This window comes from Lissotriton helveticus, chromosome 1_1 (assembly GCF_964261635.1).
Source record: "Lissotriton helveticus chromosome 1_1, aLisHel1.1, whole genome shotgun sequence".
In the NCBI taxonomy this organism is placed as follows: Eukaryota; Metazoa; Chordata; class Amphibia; order Caudata; family Salamandridae; genus Lissotriton; species Lissotriton helveticus.
Window position 1 is genome coordinate 1,912,802,101 of NC_136057.1, and position 25,189 is coordinate 1,912,827,289.

Consider the following 25,189-nt stretch of genomic DNA (forward strand, 5'->3'; position numbering starts at 1 on the left):
ATACCTCACTACTAGGTTTTTCAAAATGTGTAGTTATGAAAAAAAGAGAGTAAGGAAAATGGTTTGCCCAGCATCAAAGAACGTGCACAAATGGAGAACAATTATTTCAGAAACGCTGCAGCTAAACCCCAAAAATACATCAACAAGACAATATCTCACCAGCTCTCCTACAGAGATCATAATATCTCAAATGCTGCACTTAGGTTTACGTCATTAAACGTGAGAAGAGTCACAAGCTCCCAACACAAAAGATAGGTGTAATTGCCTCAAGCTTCACATAAAATTGTACAAAGACAATGGCATATTTTAAACTTCTCAGCTGTTATTAGGATAGTCTAGTTGAGGGCACATATCTTTGCAAGTTATGCAAACCCCACACACTAGGATTCATTTAGGTCTCCATCGCAGAGCTACCTCTAAACACTGTAAATAACAGTTGTTACTATAACTGAAAATAATGGATCGGGCCCCATAGAGCTATCTGCAAGCCACTCAGACCAGATATGGGTGAAGTAGAGAGCTGAGGTCATACTTCAGAATATATTTTTGTGACTTTGATATTTAATGTCATTGGAGCAGTAAAAAGCATCCTGATATCTAATACAGGAAGATTTCAAAGTGATAATTTCTCGTACAATAGCTCACCAAGTCGTTTTTCCTTGCACTCTGATGCTTTAATTATGTTTTTCCTTTTAAGCAGAATATACATTAAAAAAAATATGAAATTACCTGCATACGTCCTACAAGGGATTACTAATTCTCTTTATAATACGGTAGTGTTCCTGGAAACCGCAACACCAAGTGATACATTTGTTTGGTTTATATTAGCACTCTCAAAGACAACTGTTCATTTCCATCTAGTCACAAGGACATTTTTCAATAAACCATTAACATTAATCTAATTAAAATAAAGCTTCTCTTTAGTTTAAAGGTACTATTTACAGTGCACTTGCTGCAGCTGCCTCCATCCCCTAAACTGTGCCCAGAAGTATCAATCACAGTTTGAATGCGGGACTGAAGCCAGAGAAATAACACCGATTATGTTTTTTCCACTAGCCCTAGCTCGTACGCAAGTAAGCAGGACGAATAGCAGCTGGACCCGAGGGTGAATCTGGTGTGCAGGCCTCTCTGCCCATTCCCGTCAGAGTCCCACCAGCCACGCCGCCACCACAGGCTTTTTCCCAAGGGAAGATGAAGAGGTCCATGTTCCTACACTCTTGGTCGGCATAACTGACAGAATTTGTGTAAGAGTCAGTGGTTTCCATAACATCATTGTGTATCTTTAATGTACTCCTTGCCTAGCTCGCCTTAGTTCTCACTTTGTTATTTCTTGTGAACCCCAGTAGTTTCCATGGCCTGCCAGAGGCACAGAATGAGATGGTGGGATCTGAAAGAGTGGGAGCGGCCAGAGATTGATCTGGGTTTCTGGGCTGATCACTCCTGGCTGCCTTCTTGGTTAAGTGGACAATACCGCTTACCACTAATCAGAGCTGCAGGACTACTCTTCCTTTAGGCAGCTATGTCACAGCCAAAGTATTTCAGAAGCTAATTATATGTAACAGCTAAATAAATAACAAAACTGAGATTGTTTTCTTCTGAGGTTTTTGTTGCATGTTTATTGAGCAGAGCTTTGGGTTAACGTATCCTGGGCAGTCATCTACTAGATGACCAAAGCGGACTGCCCCTCTGAATTCATTACTGTCCACAAAGCATTTTTTTGCCCCGGATGTTGTCTTTTCAGGATTCACCCTGGATCTGGATACTACTGTTCAGGAAAACTTTGCTTCTGACTCAAGGCTGAGCGATACCATGCCATCTCTATATTTGCTCAGGATTTCAACGGTCCCTCAAGAATAGGGGAGCAATTACTTTCATCCCAAAGCCCAACAGACTCCAGTGTCAATGCCTTACAGTCCCATTTTCGATTCACTAGTTGCTTTTGGATTGCCCTTAAACTTAATCTGTACCCTTAAATAAAGAAGAGACCAGTGAAAACCGAGACTATCACAGTAATCAATATTTCAAAGAACTATTAATTAAGGAGGAACGTAGGGTGGGTATCGCCCAAAAGAGCTTTGTAAATTCACCCCCTCAACCAAACTGAGCATGTAAGTGACGCTACTAGAGGGATGCCAAAACCAAGGCTCCTTTCCGCTCTCCAACCCGATGTCAGCTGCTGTAAGAAGTGTAGGCGGTGGTTGGGGCCAAGTACTGTATCATGGAGAGCAACACAGCTACTGCCCTTTAATGTTGCCATGTATGACATAACTATAGGACGTTGTACCCAGGAGCATCTTAATCATCCTTCCTTCTCACCAAACTATTATTTATTTATCAAACTTGTGAAAAGTGGCCTGGTTAATGTTACTTTTAATACTGGGTCACTGTCCAGATCTGGCTTGGGTAAGGTATTTTACATTTGGAGCGATCCATGAAAACTAGTGCAGCTGGTGAGCTTTAGGTGCTAGGCTGTTGAGAAACAGTTTCAACTGCTCAATAATTGTACCTGCGGACCGACACTGCAGAAATACTCGGAATTGAAGATGTGTCAGAACAAGTTTAGATCATCACTCTTTTTTAGGAAAAAAAATCAAATGTATTGCTTTAATGCTTTTTTAATAAAGTCTTTATGATGCTTGACTCTTTTACAGAATTCAGAGCCATGAACAACAACAACGGATCAAAGATCCATCAATCCAAAAGGTAAAGTAACAGACAACACATGTGTTACCCCCTTACAGTGGCCGTCTGGCCTGGAGCTTCCTCAGGGCGGGATATAGGGTTAATGGCGGAGTGTGCTCATGTGGTAGGTGCTGCAGAAATAGGATCTTTCAAATGAAGAACGTCCGGTCATTGACTGGTCTTATCTATCGGCATTCAGTAAAAGAATCAAGCATCATAAAGACTTTATTTAAAAAGCATGAAAATAGCAATATATTGGAAAAAAAAATCCTTAAAAAGAGTGATGATCTGAACTTGTTCTGATACATCTTCAAGCACATTTTCCATAATGGTGTAGGGGTCTCCCATTGTCAAGAAAAAGTGAAACAACTATCTGGCTCTATTATCCAAGAATTGCAAAGGACTGGGACCCTTTACCCTCTAACTTTTGATAGAAATTTTTGGACTGGCAGAAGTTATTTTATTTCAACTTTACAATGGCAGCAGTGGATTTGATTAACCACTTATTCCACTAGTAAAAGCTGTGATGAGAAAACTTTTTTATAAAGAAGCAAACGGAATTTGATTAATGGGAGCTAAATCAGACAAGTGCCTTGCTACCATAAGGCTGCAACTTGGATAAAAGGGAAAAAAGAATTATCCCAAAACACTGTCTATTAAGTCTGAAGCACTCCTGCAAATGACAAAGTGTGAACAAGTAACAGAAATGTGAGCCGCTAAAAATACACAAATGGACACCAAGGTCATTAGTTTGTTTTTCAATCAAAAAATAAAATGTAATGCTTCCGTTTTTGATGGGCAGTCAAAATGACAATATATTGAAACATAATTTGTGTGTACATTATTATGTGAAATATTTGGGACAGACCTTTGAAATATTTGTCATATGAAGTTTCAACATTTACAACCTGATGTGTTACAATTTGTCAAGAGTGATCATGGTGAGATGAGAAACAGCCAACACCAGTTTCGTTGCTACAACTTTATCAAGGAGTAATTAGATTGATATATGTAGAAATAAAAAAATTCAAATTTAAAGGGTTCTTCAAGAATGTGTATCAATGGCTTAAAATAATATTGATGGTACGAGGAGTTATTTGTCGAAATCTTGCAGGACCGCAGTATAGCATAAGAGTAAGTTCTCCCAATAATGTCAGGTAAAGCATCTAGATAAGATTGGCGGATGCAGTGACACAGGCAAACGCAAAGTGTATGAACTTATCTAGATACTTTCCAGATATTGTTGGGATAACTTACTCTTATGCTGTACTGCGTTCTAAGGCTTCAACAAGTAATTCCTCACTATGTATTACTGTGTCAAAATTATCTTAAACCATTGATACACTTCTTGAAGAAAATTAGAATTTTGATTATTTCTGCAAATATCAATCTAATTACATCTCGTTCAAGTCGTATCATGCCTGCTTTTTCTCATCATGACCACTCGACAACTTGTAAAACATCATTGGGTTGTAAATGTTGAAACATATGATGGACATTTCACAGGACTGTCCGAAACATTTCATATAATACTGTAAGCACAAATTGTGTTATATATTGTAATTATTACCAAAAAAGAAATGAAACAAAAATTTAAAAAAATATTGAAACCTAAACCCCTCAGTTTCCGTTAATGTATTTTTAACAGCTCATATTTTTGTTACTTTGTTTGTGTGATCCAGACTCAATAGTTACTTTATTTCACACAAAGGGTCTGTTGGCCCTGCTCGAACAGAAATAACACATTGTATTGACTATACTTCAATCTCCAATTCGTGATTGAGCAAGATCACTACTTTTAGAAGATTAGTGTGTGTACTTCCGTCCTCGCATTAAAAAGGAGTTTACTGAATGGCTGTTGCCAACGACTTTGAAGTGCATTGAAAAAGTCTGCATAGTATTAACAAGCCAGACCGAATCACATAGTGGCTGGAAGGAATGGACTTAATCCACAGAAATAAAGATTGACGTAACCATCACAGCAACTAAACACGCGATCGTTACTTTCATAAGTGAATACACGAGTGTGCTACAAAAGCCAATCATTTGCACCTGTGCACTTGGTAGGGGGGTCACTCTCAGACAGGCACCTGCACCTCTGGAGAGCAAACACTCACCAGAGTGCATCAATGTCCAGTCCCGACTGGACCAACCACAGAATTTATTTAAAAATATAGGGAAAAAAGTTTATTTATGGTCATAAAGGGTAAACATCTGCTGCTGTGCACTGTGACCTACAGGTCACCAATTATGCACAGCGCTAACATACTGGGTTTCGTGCTTACTCTAAGATCTGCCTACAAACTACATGGTAAACATCTGAACCTCTGTAGCTAGGAAGGCTGTCAGTCTCTATACCTCTTTCACCTTATCGCTCATATCCCTGTTTGGGCCATAAAAAGAGTATGAAAGTATTCTAACAAACATTCCTTAAAAAAACCACGAACAAATTACATTAATCACGATGATCAAATTCGCTACAAGTTTGTATTATCAGATGATACTGCAAAGTGACAGAGTTCGCTCTATTATTGGCCAAAGTGATGATCTTCTAAGGGCCCGGATGTCTTCCTGCAGGAGAAAAATTCAATAACAAATGGCACCGAGCTGAGAAGGCAGGAAGGCAGCTTTCCTTTACTTGGGATGTTATTGGGTAGGAACTGAAATGGGATTCTGAGGATCTATAGCCTCAAGTACTCCCGCCTCAGTGGCCAGGATTCAAAAGGTACAAAATGGTAAGCAACTCCAGACTCACTTGACGGCACTGTAGTGGATGTGAGGGATATACCATCTGAACACTTGTAACAGTTCCGATCATGCGCTAACTGAAGGCTGCCTACACAATACACAAGCACCTATACAGCATTTACTACAATCGCTACTGGTATAAGTTTGAAGTGAAATCTAAGAAACAACTTATCCAAATTTTACACACAATTATTTTATTTAATGTTTAAATGTTGCCTAAGCTCAAACACGAAATTTTGACATTACAAGCTTAGGGATGAGAAACTGACATTTAAAAAAAAAAGGAGTAACAAAAGAGGATATTAAAAAAGCAATTACGTAAATATATAGTTTACCATTAATATATTGAATATGGGTGAGCTCTTCAATTATTTTCCTCCAGCGCTCAAGTGCCTCGTTACATTGTCATATGCTCTGCTAATGCCCTCATGTTTTGGGTCTGGGGCAGTCTAGTTACTAGGCAGTATCCATGTGGAAACATATGCTCTGGTGTCCCAGAGCCACAAATACCAGTGCACTTCAGCCGGAGAGTACAACTACCCCTCTTCTCCAACCCCCCACCCCAGGTTACTTGAAAGAGGAAAGCAACAGAGTGGTGGTTGAGGATTTAATGGGGGATGGGGAAAGTATTAAACGAGGGACAGATCAAGAAAAAACTTCCGCTCCCATTGAGTGCTGTACTTAAAAACAAAATATTTTCTGAAATGTAAGTTGAGGAACACAAGTCATCCTATCAAAACACAGTAAAGAAGAAATTCTCCAGAGGCAGAATAAAAGGGATAGGGAGGAAAGCCATTGAATAAGATGCATGTAAACCGGATGGCCCATAAAGCCAAAAAAAAGCAGAAACTGACCCAAAGCCCGCTTGATGTATACATCTCACTGTTTTACAGACAAAAAGTTCTCTACTATAGCTAAGTGGATGCGAGACCTAAATAAAGCAGGAAGCAAAGAAAGACCTATATTTGCAATCAGGGGAAAACATGTCGAAAAACAAAGAAAAAGCCTGCATGGTGATCTGGTGTGTTCCTTTCTGCAAGAACCGTAGCACCCTTCCCTTTTATGTCCCCTAAATAAAACTGCTACTACTCTCGCCCAGGTCAAACTGCTACAAGCCACATTAAATACAAAGCTAGTTTTAAAACGTCCACATATTTACAAGTTAACATCTGAATTCGCTCTTCTCCATGTTGGTAAAGCCTCGAGGCCAATGTCACTCGATATCCTTCATAACCTCTCCTCGCTCCCAAATTCAGACTTAGCAACATCACCCCCAAAACACCAGCAGTTTTACGCCTTACTAACCATCATATCTCTTAAGGAATAAACAGCCCTGGGATACCAGCTACCTGATCTTTTGACTGGTGTTTGCACAGCAAGCCTCGATATCGCTCAGTTGAAAATGTGACTTTTAATCAAACCTTAGAGGAACAGGTACTTCACTGGATTAATGAGGTATAAATTGAAGTGACAGCATGCTAAAGGTTGGACATGTAAAAAACAATTGGTTTCTCCATTTGCTAATTCTGCATTTATCCAACTAAATAGAGAGACTATCCCCACTCTGTCCTTCAGCTTAAAAAAAGACCTGTGTCAAATACCTGTAGTACGTGACTGTTGTCAAAGTTGTAGGCGCTTGGTCGTCCTTCCAATGTCGAGAATGCCACATTGCCCCCAGTGAGTGGGGAGATATCACTGAATTCATCTGTACATAAGGCCTGCTGCTCATCCTCCCCAGTGCGAATGAAACCTCGGTTTAGCTTCTTGTAGGTGTTCTCACAGGAGCCACTGTAGTACTGGTAAGGGACCCACGGCCCATCCTCTCGCGTACGCTTGTAGATGGCAAAGCTCTCCGGACGACTAGTGTGGAACTTCAGACGCACATATGTGATGTCAAAGGATTTACCTGAAATGAAGCAACATGAAACAATGGTAAATTTGAGGTGGAAGACTGTGAGAGAGCAATGCAGACTTAAAATCTGTTGTCCATTACAGAACCCTGCATCTGGACCAGCAGCAGGGCGAGGCTATTGGCACAACGATGAGGGCTGCATACATTTTTTTTGTATCATTTGGAGGTGTTAAGTGTCCTGTAAGGGGAGATCGCGTGCATGGACTTACTCTGTAAAACGACAAAAGCAAAGACCTTCAATGGGCAGTAGCCACATTGTGTACCATAATGGTTGGATTCTCCATTGTCACAGCGGGAACTGTATCAAGAAGGCAATCTAGTAATTTCCCTGTACAAAAAAATCCAGTGACTTTGGAAGTAAGATATTCTAGTCTTTGTATATACATTAGAAAACCAGATATAAACCACACTGCCCCCAGGGAAGAGCAAAAACGTTGACATTACATGAACTGCTTATGAGAAAATCAGTGTACGCGGGATGCATGAGCGTCAGAACGAACAAAAGCGAGAGGCAACCAGAGACAAGAGTGAGTCAGCATAGTGCTACCCAGAGTCAAGAACGAGTCAAACATCTGACCGAAAAGACGACGTACACTGAAACAAGGAAGACCGCTCCAAGCCAGCATACAAAGGGAAAGCCTGATTCAGACAAGGAATGTGATAAACCACCCCTACCTCTAATATCCAACACCCTAAAATAAAAAAATAAAAGGTTACAGCATAAAATGTTGGTTCACCCGTATACAAGAACGCTCTGCCAGCACTGATCTGGAAAAGAGTCAAGACCTTGCTGCTTGCAGATCATCCCCTTTTCCAGTGTGGATTGCAAGCCATCTCTTCATTCCAAAGACCACAGATATGAGTTGATGCTTAATGCACATTGTATCTGATGGAGACTTCTAGCCTCAGATTCCTTACCTTAGAATTATCCCCAGGCGTCAGACTGGATCCGGAAATGATACATGAGCAGTACCCCTGCATGTCAGTAAGTGGAGTCATCCAGCCCCACGTGGCAGCGGCGTCCACGATGGAAGTGACGTTTGCGGTTCCTATAGAGGCACCACCCCATCACGCTGACATCAGTTAATTTCTTTCTGTGCCAGTCAGTGTAGATTCGTAGAGAGCTACCCCCAGTCATTTTTGGCTGAACCTTTGCAACTTTTTGTTGGAGGTTTTTTGAGATTTTTTTCTGGTGTGGCAGTGTTGTTCACTAAAAAGGCTGGTATCACGCCCTGTGCCGCCTGTCACCAATAGATGTTGGTGACATACCCGAATCGTGTCTGTCTCTGATGTCTTGAGCGCAACCACGACGCGAAGACCTGTGTCGACAGCCACGCTACGCACCCCAAGGCCTTGAGGGAGTGGTCCCTAAGCTCCTTGGTGCTCAACGGTCTCAATCCCGGTCGAGAGGAAGGTCCTGGGATCGATCACTGCCCCACTGATCTTCTTCGCAGTCTAAGTCGGCCAAGAGTATAAAGTCGAAGAGGTCTTCCTCTACCCCCGTCCGAAGTCATCTGGCGAGATGAGTGTTGTCATTCAAGGCCTGGCTCCGTGGTAGAGTCTGCACCTGGGTCAGCTCTGGACCAGTTTATGAGACCGACTCACGCCCAACTCTGCACAGTTTATGGGGTCCTGCATATCTTATTTGGGCGGTCAATCCCTACTGGCACGCCTCCACGCCGTGTGTTCGGGAGGGGGACCCCACTGGATCCCCATCAACATATCCTCTCTCTGCATTATTCGGGTTTCCTGGGCCCCCTCATGGATCCAGACCACTGCCAGTCGTACAACCTTGACCTTCCCAATGCCAGATGTCGACACTCCCGGTGCCATCCCCATTCTCATCCCTGGCTCCAACACAGAGCTGGATGGGCACCGTTTGACGAAAACGCCTCCACAGACTGGAGCCATTCCCTCCATGCCTGAGCCTTATTTCAATGGGCTAGGACTTGGGGATGATTGGGAGTGGCCACTGGACCCTGAGGAAGGCCAGCCCATAGATACTGACATGCACTGGTGTGAGGTATTGGAAAATGCCAGTGGACAAGACATCTCTCCAGATGCTGGCTTGGTCTCTATTCTCTACTGAGGCTATGGAGTAGAGTGCCACATTTGCTATGGTGGTGAGGAGGGCGGCAGATGTCCTAGACCTTCACCTGCCTTCAGAGGCAGTCTTGACGGAGGTGCTTCAGCCAGAAGTCACCACTTCAGAACCACTTCTCCCATTTAATGAAGCCCTCACAGGTGTCTAGCTTGGGGTCTGGGCCAAGCCCTGTACAGGGGCTCCTGTGAACAGGACAACTGCCCATCGCCAGAGGGAACTGCAAAAGACCTGCAGTAGTGGTTAACAGACGACAATTGGGGGGGTCAGCGGCAGATCGCTTTCCCTTACGCAAACAGATCGGACACTGGTGACAGATGCATCACTCCTGGGATGGGGCAGTCCTCTGGGAGATGTGGAGAGCAAAGGCCTCAGGTCTCTGGCAGAATCTGTACTCCACATCAACCTACTGGTGCTCCGGGCGATTTGGCTGGCATTAAAGGCCTTTTTATGCTTCATCAAGGGAAGGCTAGTGTAGGTGTTGACCGACAACAGCACTGCCATGTGGTACAGCAACAAACAGGTTAGGGTGGAGTCGTTGACCCTTTGTCAAGAGGCCCTGCGCCACTGGACATGGCTGGAACATCAGATCACATCCCTGGTGGTGCAACACCCGGCGGGCACTCTGAACATCAGGGCGGGCAGGCTCAGGCGTCTATGATGTGAGCTCCTTTAGAGCAACTACTCAACTGTCCTCTCAGACTCCTTACCATCTAGATGGCCTTCCTAGTGTCAATAACATCAGCACAGAGGGTCAGTGAGCTCCAAGCTTTGTCATCTAATCCTCCGTACCTAAACCTCTTCCCAGACAAGCTGGTTCTTTGCACTAAAGCTTCCTTCTGCCTTAAATTGTCACTCCCTTTCATGGAGGTCAGTCGATCACCTTGCCTACCCCTTTCATGCTCCACCACATCCCTTGAAAGAAGAGAAGAGACTCCACCGACTGGATGCAGAAAGAGCATTGTCATTCCACCTTGACTGCATAAAAGAGTTCTCGGTGGACAACCAACTCTTTGTGGGTTATGTTGGAGCCAAGAATGGAAAGGCTGTGTATTAACCGACCATCTCCTGATGAATCGTGGTCTGCCTTAAAATCTGCTACGCACTGGTCAAGAAGCATTGCCCTAAGCGTTTGTGTGCTCCTTCCACCAGAGCTGAGGCGGCGCCCACCGCAATAGCACGCGTAGTTCCATTCCTGGACATCTGCCAGGTAGCAAAGAGGGCTTCTCTGCACACGTTCAGCAAGCACTACTGCCTGGACAGTCAGGTCCGTTGGGATGGGCACTTTGCCCGTTTGGTCCTCCAGGACTTTTTAGCATGAAACGGTTTTGCAGACCCACATACGGGGAGGTATTGCTTATGCATCTATTCTAAGGTAATGACTCTTCTGCTAGAAAGCTCTATCAGATGTAGAAGTTACTTACCTTTGGTACACCTATCTGGTAGAGTATACCTGGCTGCAGATTCCTTACCACCTCCCCTATCCTCCCTGCTCAGCAAAGTGATTTCTAGGGTCAAGGCTGTTCACCCTTTCAGGGCCCTAGTTTTCCACACCAGTGGTCAGAGTTCGTGCCACCTGCACTCCTGGCATGGAAAGTCTAAAAAAGAAACTGCCAACCGTGCACTGGGGGGGTGCCTACATAGGCACTGTGTCTTCACTTCCGGCGTAGACTATGCCACGCGGAGCCGAACACCACCACCCACCAGCGCATAGGGGTCCTGCTCACAAAAAAATCCCAAATCCAGTCCGACACCTGGGGATAATTCTAAGGTAAGGAATCTGCAGCAAGAGTCTCTACCAGATAAGGCATTACGGAAGGTAAATGACTTGTTAGTTTAGTGCAGTGGGACTGCATCGCCCTTGACATTTAGTTTGAGCACATTCCCGTTGCTCACATCAGTCGAAATCTTGTCTGCTACTATCGCTTTACCCCAAGCAGATGAAAGAAGACTTAAATCCAACACGTGCCCCAAAGCTAGCAAAGAAATGATGGTCAAATTCCCAATAAGCTGCCATTCCGGCTGTGAAAGAAAAGCTAAATTATATTAGTCAATGAACAGACTCAGGGCGGAAATACAACATACTTTAGGTAGGTAGCTTGTGTGTCGGGAACTTAATTATCTATCATTCCTGAAATAATTAGAGGCTGCACCCCACTAATGGGATAATAAATGCAGCAGTTTTAATTGAATACAACTGCACACAGGCCACCTGCGTGTACTTCAAAATTATCCAGAGCAAATATGGACGAGAGCTCTGCGTGGGGTTTAAACTCTTACCCCAATGGCTGGGCCAGGTGTGAATAGACAGTCACACATCTTTATGGAGCCACAACTAAGTGCGCCTCTGGGGAGTGCAAGTGGGGAGGGGAGTTGCCTCCGATTCTGTACACCTTCATTAGGAGGCTAATTCAGGCATCATTCGATCTAATTTAGGCTCATTAGATCCTTCAAACAATTAGCTTTCCTGGCTAGCTCTCTGCACACAGCATTTTATGGCACCAGAGCATGGGAACCTCCACTTAGCGAGCCCAGCCTCTAGAATATGAATGACCCAACATGCTGGGGGCAAGCCAAGGCTGAAGGGAGCCCCAGAACATCTGATCAGTCAGAACCAATATTACAGACACCATGACAATAACAGGTTATGCCTTTTTAGAACAGCTCAGTGGTTGCCGTAGTCTCTCTATGCAGACCTTCTCAATGAGGAAGTTTAACAATGATGTGCCCACAAGTCGAATGTAAATTTCTAGAATTCTCCTAACACTTATGATTTTGGTAAAGTCAATTGATCCCTATCCGTCATCTGGAGACTGCCCTCTAGCTGGCTTGGGAGCAAAAGATGTGGAGAGAGCAGATTGAGTGCAAAACTTCGACTCAATTGATGCTTTTGGGTGGTTAATCATTCACCCAAAAATATGAGCTGCTGGTTAAGTTAAGGACAGCGACTGTGCACATCGAAACTCATCAGCACCCAAAGTCAAAGCACTTTACATCTATCACTACTTTTGAGTGCAAATGGATGCCTCAGATTGGCGCCCTCGCCTGCTATTTTTCAGAGAGTAATAACTTAGGTCAGGAGTTCACCAAGTTGAGTTGCCTCCATGAAGATTTTCTGATATGTGGGCCAAGCAAATATTTGACAATCTTTGGAATTGTTATTCTTTGAAGTAATGGAACAGCATTTGATGATTAAATTGTCACAATGCCAAATTAAGGTAAATGTTTCATATATGGATCGCACCTTGAGCAAGGCAGGTATTTCTCTCAAAAATAAATCTGTCAATAGTATAATGTAAGGCGGATTCTGAACATTTTGTTTATTTACACACATTGCTAGGATTACTGCAAAGATTGTGGAGAAATTCTGAATTAAAACTGCACCCAAGCACGCTGCTTAACAAGGCTGAAAAGTGTATATAGACCAAATGTTTTAAAAAAGAATCCAAGTCATGCTCCCATAGAACATAATAGGGCGACGTAATGATTTATAGAAATTGACTTCATAATTATGCATTTGAAACTCAAGAAATTTGTAGCACATTATTTGCCTAAATTTTCAAATCACAGGTTTTGGCCTCTCGTGCAGCCAATGGGGGATACAATAGTCACGCACAGAATAATGTTAGACTAGCAGATCGAGAAATAATATTAGAAAAGTATTTGCAACACAATTCTTCCAGATAATGTGTCAAAACGGAACTAAATCCCATACGTTTTTCAGGGAATGAATAATAAAAAAAAAAGATGAAGGAGCAGATGAGGATGTTGAAATACTTGCACATGGGTGCCTAAAGTCAGATATGGCGAGATAAGGGTGAGGAGTTCAACTGGGGTAGGACTGATGAGATGGAACGATGTAGGGCTGCCAGTGTGATTCCAAAAGAAAATGAGTCTAGGTCATTGGTACTGTCAATCATTTTTCCAGGGCCCACAAAGTTTGTTCTGTGATGTGGCAGAGGACCGCATTGATGCCAGCAGCTGGGAATCCGAAGGGGGAAGTGTTCTGGGGGTTTGGGTGTTAAGGTGAGCGTAAGGGTAGTGAAGCATATACATTTAATGGGTGAATTGCACAAGGTCAAACCAGAAAACCTGGGATTAATTCTGGCTTCTCCACCTTCCCAAATTGTGTGATCCTATTCAATTGTATTATTTCACTTTAAATCCTTTTTCGTCACTTGTGGAACTCTAAATACATGTCTTCAGGATGTGCACTATACATAACCTTCTATGGTGTTTGATTTGATAAACTATGGTAAGTTGTTCATGTATAAAAGAAACCCAGGCTACCAAAAGAGTGTAAATAACATCCGACATGCCTCTAAATTCAATATTGGCACGGATGTTAAGGTAGGGGGAGATGGGGGGGAGAATGAACGTTTTCAAACATGAATTTAGAAACTATCACTTAAAAAAAAAAGCTTCTCAATGCATGGATATAATCTGATGTGCTAAGGTGTGAAGGTACTGTATGTTAATGAAATACACTTTTTGAATTTTGAAGAGATTATCATATTTTTACACTTTTGCTTCAAGGAGTCTTTAAAAATGAAGGTGTTCCAAAAGTTAGGCTGGAAAAACAGGGAGAAAGTAATTTGATTACAGCTTTAATATAATATGTGAAGCAATGGTATAGGAAAGAGATTAACAGGATGGTTAAGGAGTTTAATCTCTCCGTGGAAAGTAAGAGGCTGGGACCCAGGAGCGTGGTTGCTTAAATAATCCAGGGGAATCATTTTATGGTGAATGCTACCACGGGTCCTTGGTTTTGAGGTTACCGGGAAGGCACCTAACCCAGACTAAAACCCGGTTGAATGCAAAGAGAAAGAGCGGTTTTATATTTTAAATAAAATGTACTGTGAAAAGACAACATGATGAAAAATGTAATGCTGCAAAAAAAAAAAAAAAGGTAGTGATGGCGATTAAGCTAGGTGGATGGGTTCAAGTTAAGTTGCCCTGTCAGCGTGGAAGGCAGTCTGCATTTCAAAGACCAAAATGACTGACAGTGAATAATATGCATGTGCTAATTAATGCACAGAGCCAGGATAACAGTTAGTGTGCTATATAGTACGTGGGATGCCAGTTAAATTGTTAAATATTTGGATAGCATAAGTGATGTGTTCAAGTTCTTTAGAAAGCTGGTTAGGTCGAGCATAGAGGCAGCACGCATGCGCTGCTCGGCAAGGGATGCTGTATGTGGAATAGAAGCGCCGCCCACTCTCCGCCCATTATTTGTCACTGGCGTGTGTCATTGCCCTTCATAAATGCTGGATTCTAATTCGTAAATAGGCTTGTTAGTCCCTCCTTAGTCCAACCTTGTCTTCATTTGTAACCTCCCATGGCGAATGGGACTTTTACTTTGGTTGTTACACAGTATGTTATTTAGTCTATAAGCATTATTTTCTTTATTGAGTTTTTCTTACTGCAGGCAGGACATGCGCTGCTTCAGCTGGAAGCTCTTGTGTTTATTTAAGCAGCACGGCAGTGCTTTCTTTTATGTGCTTTAAATTAACAACAAGGGTGCCCGCTTTATCCTTAACACAGGCGCCCGCTTTCAATCACATAGGCGCCCTCTTTCACTGTAACATGGGCGCCCAGCATCATCTCAATCCTCACCCACCCAGTCGGTGCTTAATCTCATTTTACTATCTGCACCCCTTGCTCGCTTCACTTTCCTTTTTGTTTAACCCCTTCCATGCTGATGGCGGCCCCCGTCCGTCATGCATCATGGTGGACATGTGCTGATGATGGCTGGGGGCCGTCATGATCCCGCCCACTCATTAAAACGGCCGCACAGGTGCAGAAGGGGTTAACAATGGCGGCCACCACACCATTCATGAGACGCCGCCCTTGAGGTAAGTGACTATTTCTTCTATTTATTTGTTGTATTGAGAGTATTTTCACCAGGTCTCTACCTTGGCCACTTCTCTCTTAGTCTCAGGGTGCCAGGCGGGAGAGTGTTATCCAGGGTCTTTCTCTCCCCCGCTTACTCTCACACTGTCTCTTGGTACAGAGCGGGTGAATGTTTCCCCAGGTCTCTCTCTCTCGCCCATGTCTTTTAGTCCTAAGCGGGAGAGCGTTTCTCGAGGTCTTGATCTCTTGATGTCGGCCTCTCCGTTGCTTCCCTGGACGCTCTGCTCCCCGTTTCTCCAAGTAGTGGGACTGTGCAGCGACTTGAAGACCGTGGGAGCGCAAACAGAAGAAGCCGCAGTTCTGAAGCACTGGCCGCTGCAGCTTCCTGAGGCTCTGGAGTCCGGAGCACACAACACAGTAGCTAGTTCCTTAGAGCCTGTGATACCTAGAGGACACAGGTAACCTTTAATGTCTGGTCAACACTGGCCTTTTTAGCACCTTGAAGCTTGCGCTAAGCATGGAGCACAGGCCGCTGCAGTTCCTTGAAGCTGCTTTAAGCAAGGAGCACAAACCTTGGACAGCTCATTGAAGCCCTTGCGGACCATAAAATATACACTGCTGCAGCACAGGCCCCTTAAACCTTGCGCCAGCCAGGGAGCACAAGCCACTGCCGGCTCCTTGAAGCTCTTGCTTACTGGAGAGCACAAACCATGCTGCAGAAAGAGCATAGGCTGCTGTGGCTCTTTGAAGTTCGTGCTGCCTAGAGAGCACAGGCTGCGCCGCTCGCTCATGCAGACTTCAGGTCCCAGGCTACACAGCTTCTTGAAGGCCGCGCACCTGCGTGAAGTCACGCAGAGAACATAGGCAGCTGCAACTAATTGAAACCATTCCTGCCAAGAAATGACCCTCTGCGGCCAGGCAGCACAGGCCAGTGAAGCCCTTGCTGCCAGGAGAGCACCAAACATTTGCAATGCATTAGGTCTCGCTTTTGCAAGAGTTTGATCTATTGCCATTGTAAATGACAATGCCTTTTATTTATGTGGTTTGAAAACCTGCGAGTAGTGCGTAAATACGCACTTAAACACATAAATATAAGGTATTGTCATTTACAGTGCCAATAGCTTAAACTCTCACAAATTCGAGACTTATTACATATGCTTGATGTTATTTTGGCATAATACAGTCGCCTAAAGCATGCATGTCCTAGAACACTATTTTCTGGGGATCCTGATCTTGAATAAAGAACTACATAACATGTTTCAATATGGTTTACTTTGCAACACAGGGGCTCCAATAAGAAGTTAGTTTTTGCAACTTTCAACCAAAAGCATAAGAGTTATTTAGTATTGAATATGCTACTTACCAGTATGCATCTGTTCTTGGCATGTAGGGCTGCTAACATTCATATCTTAGCATTAGATCGCCGCCTAGTGTTGGGTCCGGATGATCGCACATTGTTGTCCTGGAAGAGTCTTCGAAGTATCCTGAGATAGGTGGCTCCTCCCCTGGACTACAGTGCGCATGGGCATCGGCTCCATCCCCAGATTGTTTTTCGCCATTGTGGCAGAAGATGGAGTGAAAAGTGTAAAGGATGTCCATGCTAATGACTGAATACAATAGTACATCTGCAGCTGCGATAGGCACCGGGGAGGAGGGTGGGCGATATGAATGTCAGCAGCCCTACATGCCAAGAACAGATGCATACTGGTAAGTAGCATATTCAGTTCGAGGCATGTGGGCTGCTAAATTCATATCTTAGCATAGAATACATAGCAGTCCCTCCATCAGCGGCGGTTGCCCGTGCCAGCTGCAGAAACCTGAAAAAGTGTCTTGAGAACAGCCTGCCCTACAGCAGCTTGCTGCTTGGAATGCACATCAACACAGTAGTGTTTTGTAAAGGTATGTGGTGTAACCCACGTGGCTGCTCTGCAAATGTCCTCTAAAGGAATGTTCCCTAGGAAAGCCATGGATGCCCCCAATTTGCGTGTGGAGTGCGCCCTTGGGGGTATCGTTAAAGTGCGCTTGGCCTTTTGATAACAGATTTGGATGCACTTAACGATCCACCTGGCTATTCCTGCTTTGGAAATAGGGTTGCCTTTGTGTTGTGGTGCGAAGGCAACAAAAAGTTGTTTTGTTTTCCTAAAGGGTTGTGTCCTGTCTATGTAGTACATCAACGCCCTCCGTACATCTAAGGTATGGAGCATTCTTTCCGCCACCGTTTGTGGGTTTTGGAAGAATGCCGGCAAGTCAATAGTTTGGTTGAGATGAAACTGTGACACCACCTTCGGAAGGAATTTGGGGTTAGTGCGTAGCACTACCCTATTTGGATGAATTTGAATGAAAGGCTCTTGGATTGTGAGCGCTTGTAGCTCACTAACCCGCCTCAGTGACGTTATAGCTATCAGGAAAGCTACTTTCCACGTTAGGAACTGGAGTTCACACGAGTGCAGTGGCTCAAATGGTGGTCCCATCAGTCTGGTGAGGACCACATTGAGGTTCCACACCGGAGCTGGTGGTGTTCTTGGGGGAATGACTCGTTTCAGACCTTCAAGGAAAGCTTTAATGGCAGGCACCCTGAAGACAGAGAGATGCTGCCTGTTCTGAAGATAAGCTGCTATGGCGGATAGATGTATCCGAATGGAAGTGTACGCTAGATTGCACTTGTAAAGATGCAACAGATAGCAAATGATGTTAGGGATAGATGCATCTAGCGGGTTGATGTCATTGGCTGTACAATAAATGACAAAGCGCTTCCATTTTGCAGCATAGCATGCTCTGGTAGTTGGCCTCCTTGCCTCCTTGATGATGTTCATGCATTCTGGAGGCAGGTTAAGGTATCCAAACTCTAGGACCTCAGGAGCCAGATCGCCAGGTTGAGCTGTTGCGGATCTGGATGCTGAATTTCTCCATGGTTCTGCGTCAAAAGTCTGGGCGTGAGGCGCAGTCTTTGATGCGGCACCACTGAGAGTTCGAGGAACGTGGTGTACCACGCTTGGCGCGCCCACGTTGGAGCAACCAGGATGAGAGTCATCGCGTGCTGCCTTAGCTTTCTTGCGACCAGCGGTATCAGAGGGGCTGGCGGAAAAGCGTACGCAAATTTGCCTGACCAGTTCATCCATATCGCATTCCCCTGCGACTGTGGGTGAGGAAACCTGGCGGCAAAGTGTTGGCATTTTGCGTTTTCCTTTGTGGCAAACAGGTCTATCTCCGGATGACCCCACTGCTGGAAGTACGGGTGGAGTACAGATGGGTGTAACTCCCACTCGTGCATTTGATGGCTGTATCTGCTGAGCAGATCCGCCATCTGATTGTCCTTGCCCGGGAGGTGTTCTGCCATGAGGAAGATGTTCCTCTGAATGGCCCACCGCCACATGCCCTGAGCCAGATGAGACAGCTGTGGCGAGTGGGTGCCCCCCTGCTTTTGAATGTAGTACATCGCGGTCATGTTGTCCGTCCGGACTAACACTACCTTGTTGCACAGATGTACAATGAAGGACTTGAGCGCCATGAAGATTGCCATCAGTTCCAGATAGTTGATGTGCATCTTCTGTTGCTGCGTCGTCCATAGTCCCTGCACTGTGTAAGTGAGCAGATGAGCTCCCCATCCCTGGAGAGATGCGTCCGTGGTCAGGATAATCTGTGGCACTGGCTCCTGGAACAGTCGGCCCTTGCAAAGGTTGTGTGGAGTCCACCAATGCAGAGAGTTGTATGCCCGACTGGTAACCAACACTAGGTCTGTTAATTGTCCTTGAGCCTGTGTCCACTGATTTGCTAAGCACTCCTGGAGCGGGCGCATATGTAACCGTGCGTGAGGGACTATGAAGATGCAGGAGGCCATCATGCCTATCAACTGCATGAACACTCTCGCTGGAAGCGAGTGTTGTGGTCTGAATTTCTGGATTAGAGACTGCATGCTGTCTATCCTGACTTGGTTTGGTTGAGCCATGGCCGTCAGGGTATTGATCGTCGCACCTAGAAACTGCCGGACATGTGCCGGCTGAAGATGCGACTTTGGGTAGTTCAACGAGAAACCTAGATTGTGAAGGAGGTGAATGGTAGTCGACATGTCCGCGGCGCACTGTTGTTCCGACTTGGCTTGAACGAGCCAGTCGTCCAGGTAGGGGTAGACATGGATGTTCTGCCTCCTGAGGTGCGCTGCTACTGTCGCCAGACACTTGGTAAACACCCTTGGGGCTGTGGTGACTCCGAAGGGTAGGACCTTGAACTGGTAATGCTTGCCTTGGATAGTGAACCTGAGGTATTTCCTGTGGGACGGGTGTAGTGGAATGTGGAAATAAGCATCCTTGAGATCTAAGGTTGCTAAGAAGTCCCCTTGGTTTAACAAGGGAAGAATCTGTTGCAGTGTAAGCATATGGAAATGTTCTCACAGTATATACAGGTTGAGGGGACGTAGATCTAGAATGGGTCTGAGAGATCCGTCCTTCTTTGGAATAAGGAAGTACAGGGAATATACCCCTGTGCCTTCCTGTCCCACTGGCACGAGCTCGATTGCGCCTTTTTGCAGCATCGCCACTACTTCCTGCTGCAATAAGTGCAAGTGCTCTGCAGACATAGGCCTTTGCCTTGGTGGAATGTTGGGTGGAGTGGATTTCAACTCTAGACAATAACCGTACTGGACTAGTTGTCGCACCCACCTGTCTGTGGTGATGTTTCTCCAGACGGGCAGGAACTGCTGCAGTCTCCCCCCGACAGGTGTCAAGTGGTCGGGGGGTAGTGACAGAGAGTCACTGTTTGCTTGGGGTAGAGGAGCGGGAGTTGTTGTTCCCTCTGCCGCGTCCTCTGGTGCTGTTTCCTCGGTAACCCCCCTTGTTCTGTTTGGTGTACGAGGATTGTGCTCCACCTCTAGAGAATTGCGATTGTTGACCCATCTGTCCTCTGGTGACTCCACGCGCACCTGAGCGACGAAAATTATTGCCACGAAACTGTTGTGACTGTAGGGCCCCCATTGACTTAGCAGTTTCGGTGTCTTTTTTAATTTTTTCTAGGGTGGTGTCAACATCTGGACCAAACAGTCTATCAGGATTGACTGGCTGATTAAGTATGGTTGTCTGGATATCTGGTTTAAACCCCGATATGCGGAGCCAAGCTTGTCGTCTTAGCATGACGCTAGTGTTGATAGCCCTAGCTGCTGTGTCTGCGGCGTCAAGTGCACACTTGATGGCTGCGTTGGAGATCAGTTTTCCCTCCTCTATAAGCAGTTTGGTGGCCTCTTGAAACTGCGGAGGCAGGTGTTGTATAATCTGCTCTAGGGTGTCGTAATGCGCCCTATCGTAGCGTGCTAAGAGTGCTTGTGTATTTGCAATACGCCAAAAATTGGCAGCTTGTGCAGCTACTCTTTTGCCTCCTGCCTCTAGCACCTTGGACTCTTTGTCCGGGGGAGGAGCTTCACCCGTCGTCTGGGAGTTGGCCCGTTTCCTGGCATTTGCGACCACAAGAGAGTCCAGTGGCAACTGTCCCCGAATGTATGCAGGGTCTGCAGGTGCTGGTCTGTACTTTTTTTCGATACGTGGATTGACCACTCTCGCTCTGGTAGGCTCTTTAAAGATGTCCGCAGCATGCTTGAGGACCCCTTTGAGCATAGGCAGCGTCTTCACTGATCTTTCAGAAACTGAAAAAGTGTCAAATAGAAAGTCTTCTTCAACTGGGTCAGCATGCATGTCCACATCATGATTAGCAGCTGCCCTCTCAATGAGTGCATGAAAACCTGCAGAGTCCTCTGTTGGGGATGCACGTGCACTGAAAGGCTGTGGGTCTTGCCCCGCACTTTGGGTGCCTTGGTCACCAATGTCATCATATGAATCTGGCTGTGCATCTGGTTCATTGATGGGGAAGGTGTATTGGTCATCCTCATTATATCCCTCACCCTCAGAATGATCTGGTGAGGGTGTAGGGCTCCTCCTTGGAGGAGGCTGGATAGGTTCTATGAGGCTTGAAGCGTCTTGAGGAAGCCTTTTCTTCTTCAGGGGGATGACATAGGAGTCCACTGGCTCTGAAGTGATCCTCCTCTTGTAAAGGGTCAATTTGCCTGTGTCGGCGTCGATAAAACGCTCAGAATCCTCTTCTGAGTCGAGTACCCGACTTGAAAGTGCCCCTGCCGTTGAAGAATCCGACTTCTTTGGCGTCGATTTCGTTGAAAAGGCCTTCGGCGACTCTTTTGGTGGCAGAAGGAAAAGAAGTTTACTCGCAGGCTTTGCCGGAGTGTGTGGCGATGGCATCGGAGCCGACGTAGCAGCGGCCTTCTCCCTGATTCTCTGTAGTGAAGAGGCGATGAGGGACGCTTCACTTGCAGTGGCCTTTTGCGCCGACGAGGATGGCTTGATTTTCCCCTCGGATCCGACGTCTTGGCCCTTCTGAGTCTTAGACGAAGATGCTGCCGCCGCCGACCCAGATTCCTTGGACCGATGCGCAGATGTGCCAGCCTTCGATCCGTGTGCTTGTGTTGCCTCCGTGTCCACCACGCGTCCGACTAACGAAGTCCCAGTCGGAACCGGAGCCGTGCCACTGGCTTTGGCGTGCTTGGACGGTGTCGCAGCGGTTGACCCGTGCCGACCACCCTTCTTAGAGGATCCCTCCTCTGGCGCCGACTTCGACCCCGTGGAATCGACCGATTTCTTCGACTTCTGTGGACCAGAGGCCGACGGAGTCGATGAAGTAGCCGGTGCGGTAGCTTTTATAGGTACGGCCGCCATTTTAGGGACGCTCTAGTCCATAAGTTTCGGGTCGGCCATTTTAGGTGTTGTCGATACCGTAGGTTTCGGTTTCGGTTTCGAAACGTGCTGCGCAGCAAGTGTGTCCGTGGCCGGGCCTGAAGGCGGGGCCGTGGCTTGCGGTACGGGGTCTTGGGTAAGGCCAACAGGCGATCCCGTGTCCCGATCGTGATCTTCGTAACCTTCGGGGCATAGCTCGTCCCCTGAGCTATCTTCCGCGGCCCCATAAATCTCTTCGACGTCTCCTACCTCTTCGACGTATTCAAGGCCTTGACCCACGACTCCGTCGTCGTCTACCGGATCCGCCTCGACCTCCGTCTCGGGCGGGGAGATTTGGAGATGATGACTCTGGTCCTCCTCTTCTTGGTCGCCGAAAATGTTTTCCGGATCCGGGGCCGCTTGTCTGGCTTCCAGGCGCCGAAGCTTGAGAGTCTTCTTAGACCTGAATTGTGCGCAGGCCTTGCACTTTCCGTCGTCATGGTCTGGTGAAAGGCATTTGTTACAGACGGGGTGCAAATCTATATGTGGGTATTTGGACCCACAGAGCGGACAGAACTTAAACGGACTCCGCTCCATGTTGGAAAGTTGCAGTCGTGTCGCGATGAGAAGGCCTCGATGTCCGAAGAGTGAAAAAACACCGCTGAATCAGACTCCAAGAGACGGAAGAACTCGAGACCGTGCGCAAACAATACCGACGCTATGAAAACAAGGCCTTTTGGCCTTAAAAAGTTAGTTTTTCTCGGTTCCAACAGAGAGAGGTCGAGACCGCATCCGAACCCAATGGCGGAAAAAAACAATCTGGGGATGGAGCCGATGCCCATGCGCACTGTAGTCCAGGGGAGGAGCCACCTATCTCAGGATACTTCGAAGACTCTTCCAGGACAACAATGTGCGATCATCCGGACCCAACACTAGGCGGCGATCTAATGCTAAGATATGAATTTAGCAGCCCACATGCCTCGAACCTATTGTTTTGTGTGGGTTGTGTGTGGGTGTGTACATGTTTTTGTCCCACAGTAGAAGACAAATTAAGTGTCCACGTCGTTGCCCGTCTGTACATTATTCATCTCAGTGTCTATGTAATCAGTTTCAAGAAAATCCCAATCCCTGTAAGCATGACACTTTGTCGAAGTACTTCCTGCCCTGCTGTTTGTAGATTCCATTTCTTAGAGCAACATCACATCTACTAGCATTCCTGTCCCTATCTCTGTCCCCCGGTGTAAAATGGCCAAGATGCTTTGTCTTTGGAACACCACGTCATTACTGTAAGTAAATCCATGTTGGCACCCAATTGCTCCATTACCTGCGTCTCCATCTCAAAGACATTTACCCACAATCCTAAATAAAGTACATGCCCTGCCTTTCACAGTGTACAAAGTGCATTATCCTAAACTGTTCCAACTCGTAGTGTAAGAGTGACATATTGAGAAGGAATATTTATGAAGTAGAATGGGAGGCTGCATGTGTCAAGAGACTGTTTAAAGGGCACTGGTTATTTTAGGGGGAGTACGGATACCTGAATGCATGTAGACAACCAAAATAGGTGTTTGCCAGGTTTGTATCAGGAGCATGCTGCCACTTAAGGTACTCGTGGAGTGCGTCCAGGTACCGGATGGAGATGAGCCAGCAATCTAGACCGCAAGTGATACAGGAAGTAGCTTACCTGACAACTGAGGCGAAATCGGTCCCACTGAGGAAAATGCAGACATCAGAAGAACAATCCCTTCATTCCAATGAACCTGTATCGGAACCTTAGGCAACAAGGTGGGAATAGATCCGTGGGACCACACTGTCCCGATGGAATACAGTGTATGGCTCTGAAATGCAAAGGCCTTGCAGTTTGCTTATGCATCCATTTGGCATATCAGAAACTTAAGAAAGAAGGCTTCTAGGAAAGCAGCTTCTGAAGAGGAGAGTGTAAGAGAAAAAAACATTCTAAGACTACTCTTGGCTAGAGGCAAGTTTACCAAGTCAAGCATGGAAGGGGTTGAAGTGCCATCCATGGTATGATCATGTGTGACACACAGCTTTCAATAAGCTTTTTTTCAAGCAGTTTCCAGTACCGTCACCAGGTGGCAGGATACACCAAGAATGACAAAGCAAGGGCATAGAACCAATGAGAATTTTAATGACCAGTGCAATATCAGAACTACAGGCATAGCAGTGATCTTCCTGCCTCTAGTTATGCAGTACTCCTGGAGAAGCAACTGAGTTTTTTCGCAGATAACAATTCGTGCTACTAATAGCCTACATTTTCTAGCAGTAGTGATTTTAAGTCTGTTCTTCTGATACACTAGCATAATCCTGGTTATGTGAATGCCGAGTGTTCAACGAATCAATCCTTGAACTGCAAAAATGCATTCCCTCACAAAGTGAACAAGTAAAATGTCAGAGTAGCGGAGGAGTTGGCTGCCCCTCCCGCATGCACTGGCACAGCACCAGTTCCCAGGATGGGGGCGCAGATGCGGAGCAGCTGTGTTATGTTCTGCTTGACTTGGTGGAGGGTTTACGTCAGGGACTCATTACAGAGAGACGATCTGGGGCCAGATTTGGCCAAGCTCTTAAGTCCCAGTGATATAAAGCAAGAGAACAAATCTCGTCCTCAAAGTAAACAGCTGCTCTTCAGAGACCAAGAGCCTTAGGCCCTTATTTAATACAGGTTTGCAGTTAGCAAAAACCAATAGAAATTGTAATACATTGTCTAAATTGCAGAAACTTTTAATTATAAGGGTTGGGCTTTGTAAAACAAATACACTTGAGCTGCTTGCTAAACATACATTTAAACTAAAATACTCCAAGATTGTTTTGATAGAATAGTTTAAAATTCTTACAAATGTAGGCTTCGTAGCTTAGAGTATCGTATGCTCTCCTTACTGGCAAGAGCAGTGACTCTAAAGCAGGGTTTCCTTGCCCAGAGCCCCGCTCTACAGTGCACAAATGGTCCTCCAGCACGTGTGAAGGAGACGCAGAGTGTTTCGTAGATTTCTGCCTTGAACAAACTAAACTAATCGAACCAGCCCTATGTGAACCTCCTGGTAACACGCCTTCTGCTCAAAGTCCCAGAGACCACTGCAATTTGCTTTTTAAATGAGTTGAAACCTTCCGACCTTCAGTTTCCTTAGTAGGTATTTACTTTTAAAGGCAATGAGTGTGCGGCACAGATGT

The 25,189-nt window shown here is 45.6% G+C and overlaps 1 protein-coding gene across 1 annotated transcript in view; it reads right to left on the reverse strand.

The window, feature by feature from the left end:
- The window catches only part of LAMC1 (laminin subunit gamma 1), a 365,535-nt gene that overhangs the window by 221,894 nt on the left and 118,452 nt on the right, over positions 1-25,189 (reverse strand). The window contains exon 2 of the mRNA XM_078643183.1: positions 7,032-7,336. Coding sequence (XP_078499309.1) covers positions 7,032-7,336 — 305 coding nt within the window. The remainder of the gene's footprint in view (positions 1-7,031; positions 7,337-25,189) is intronic.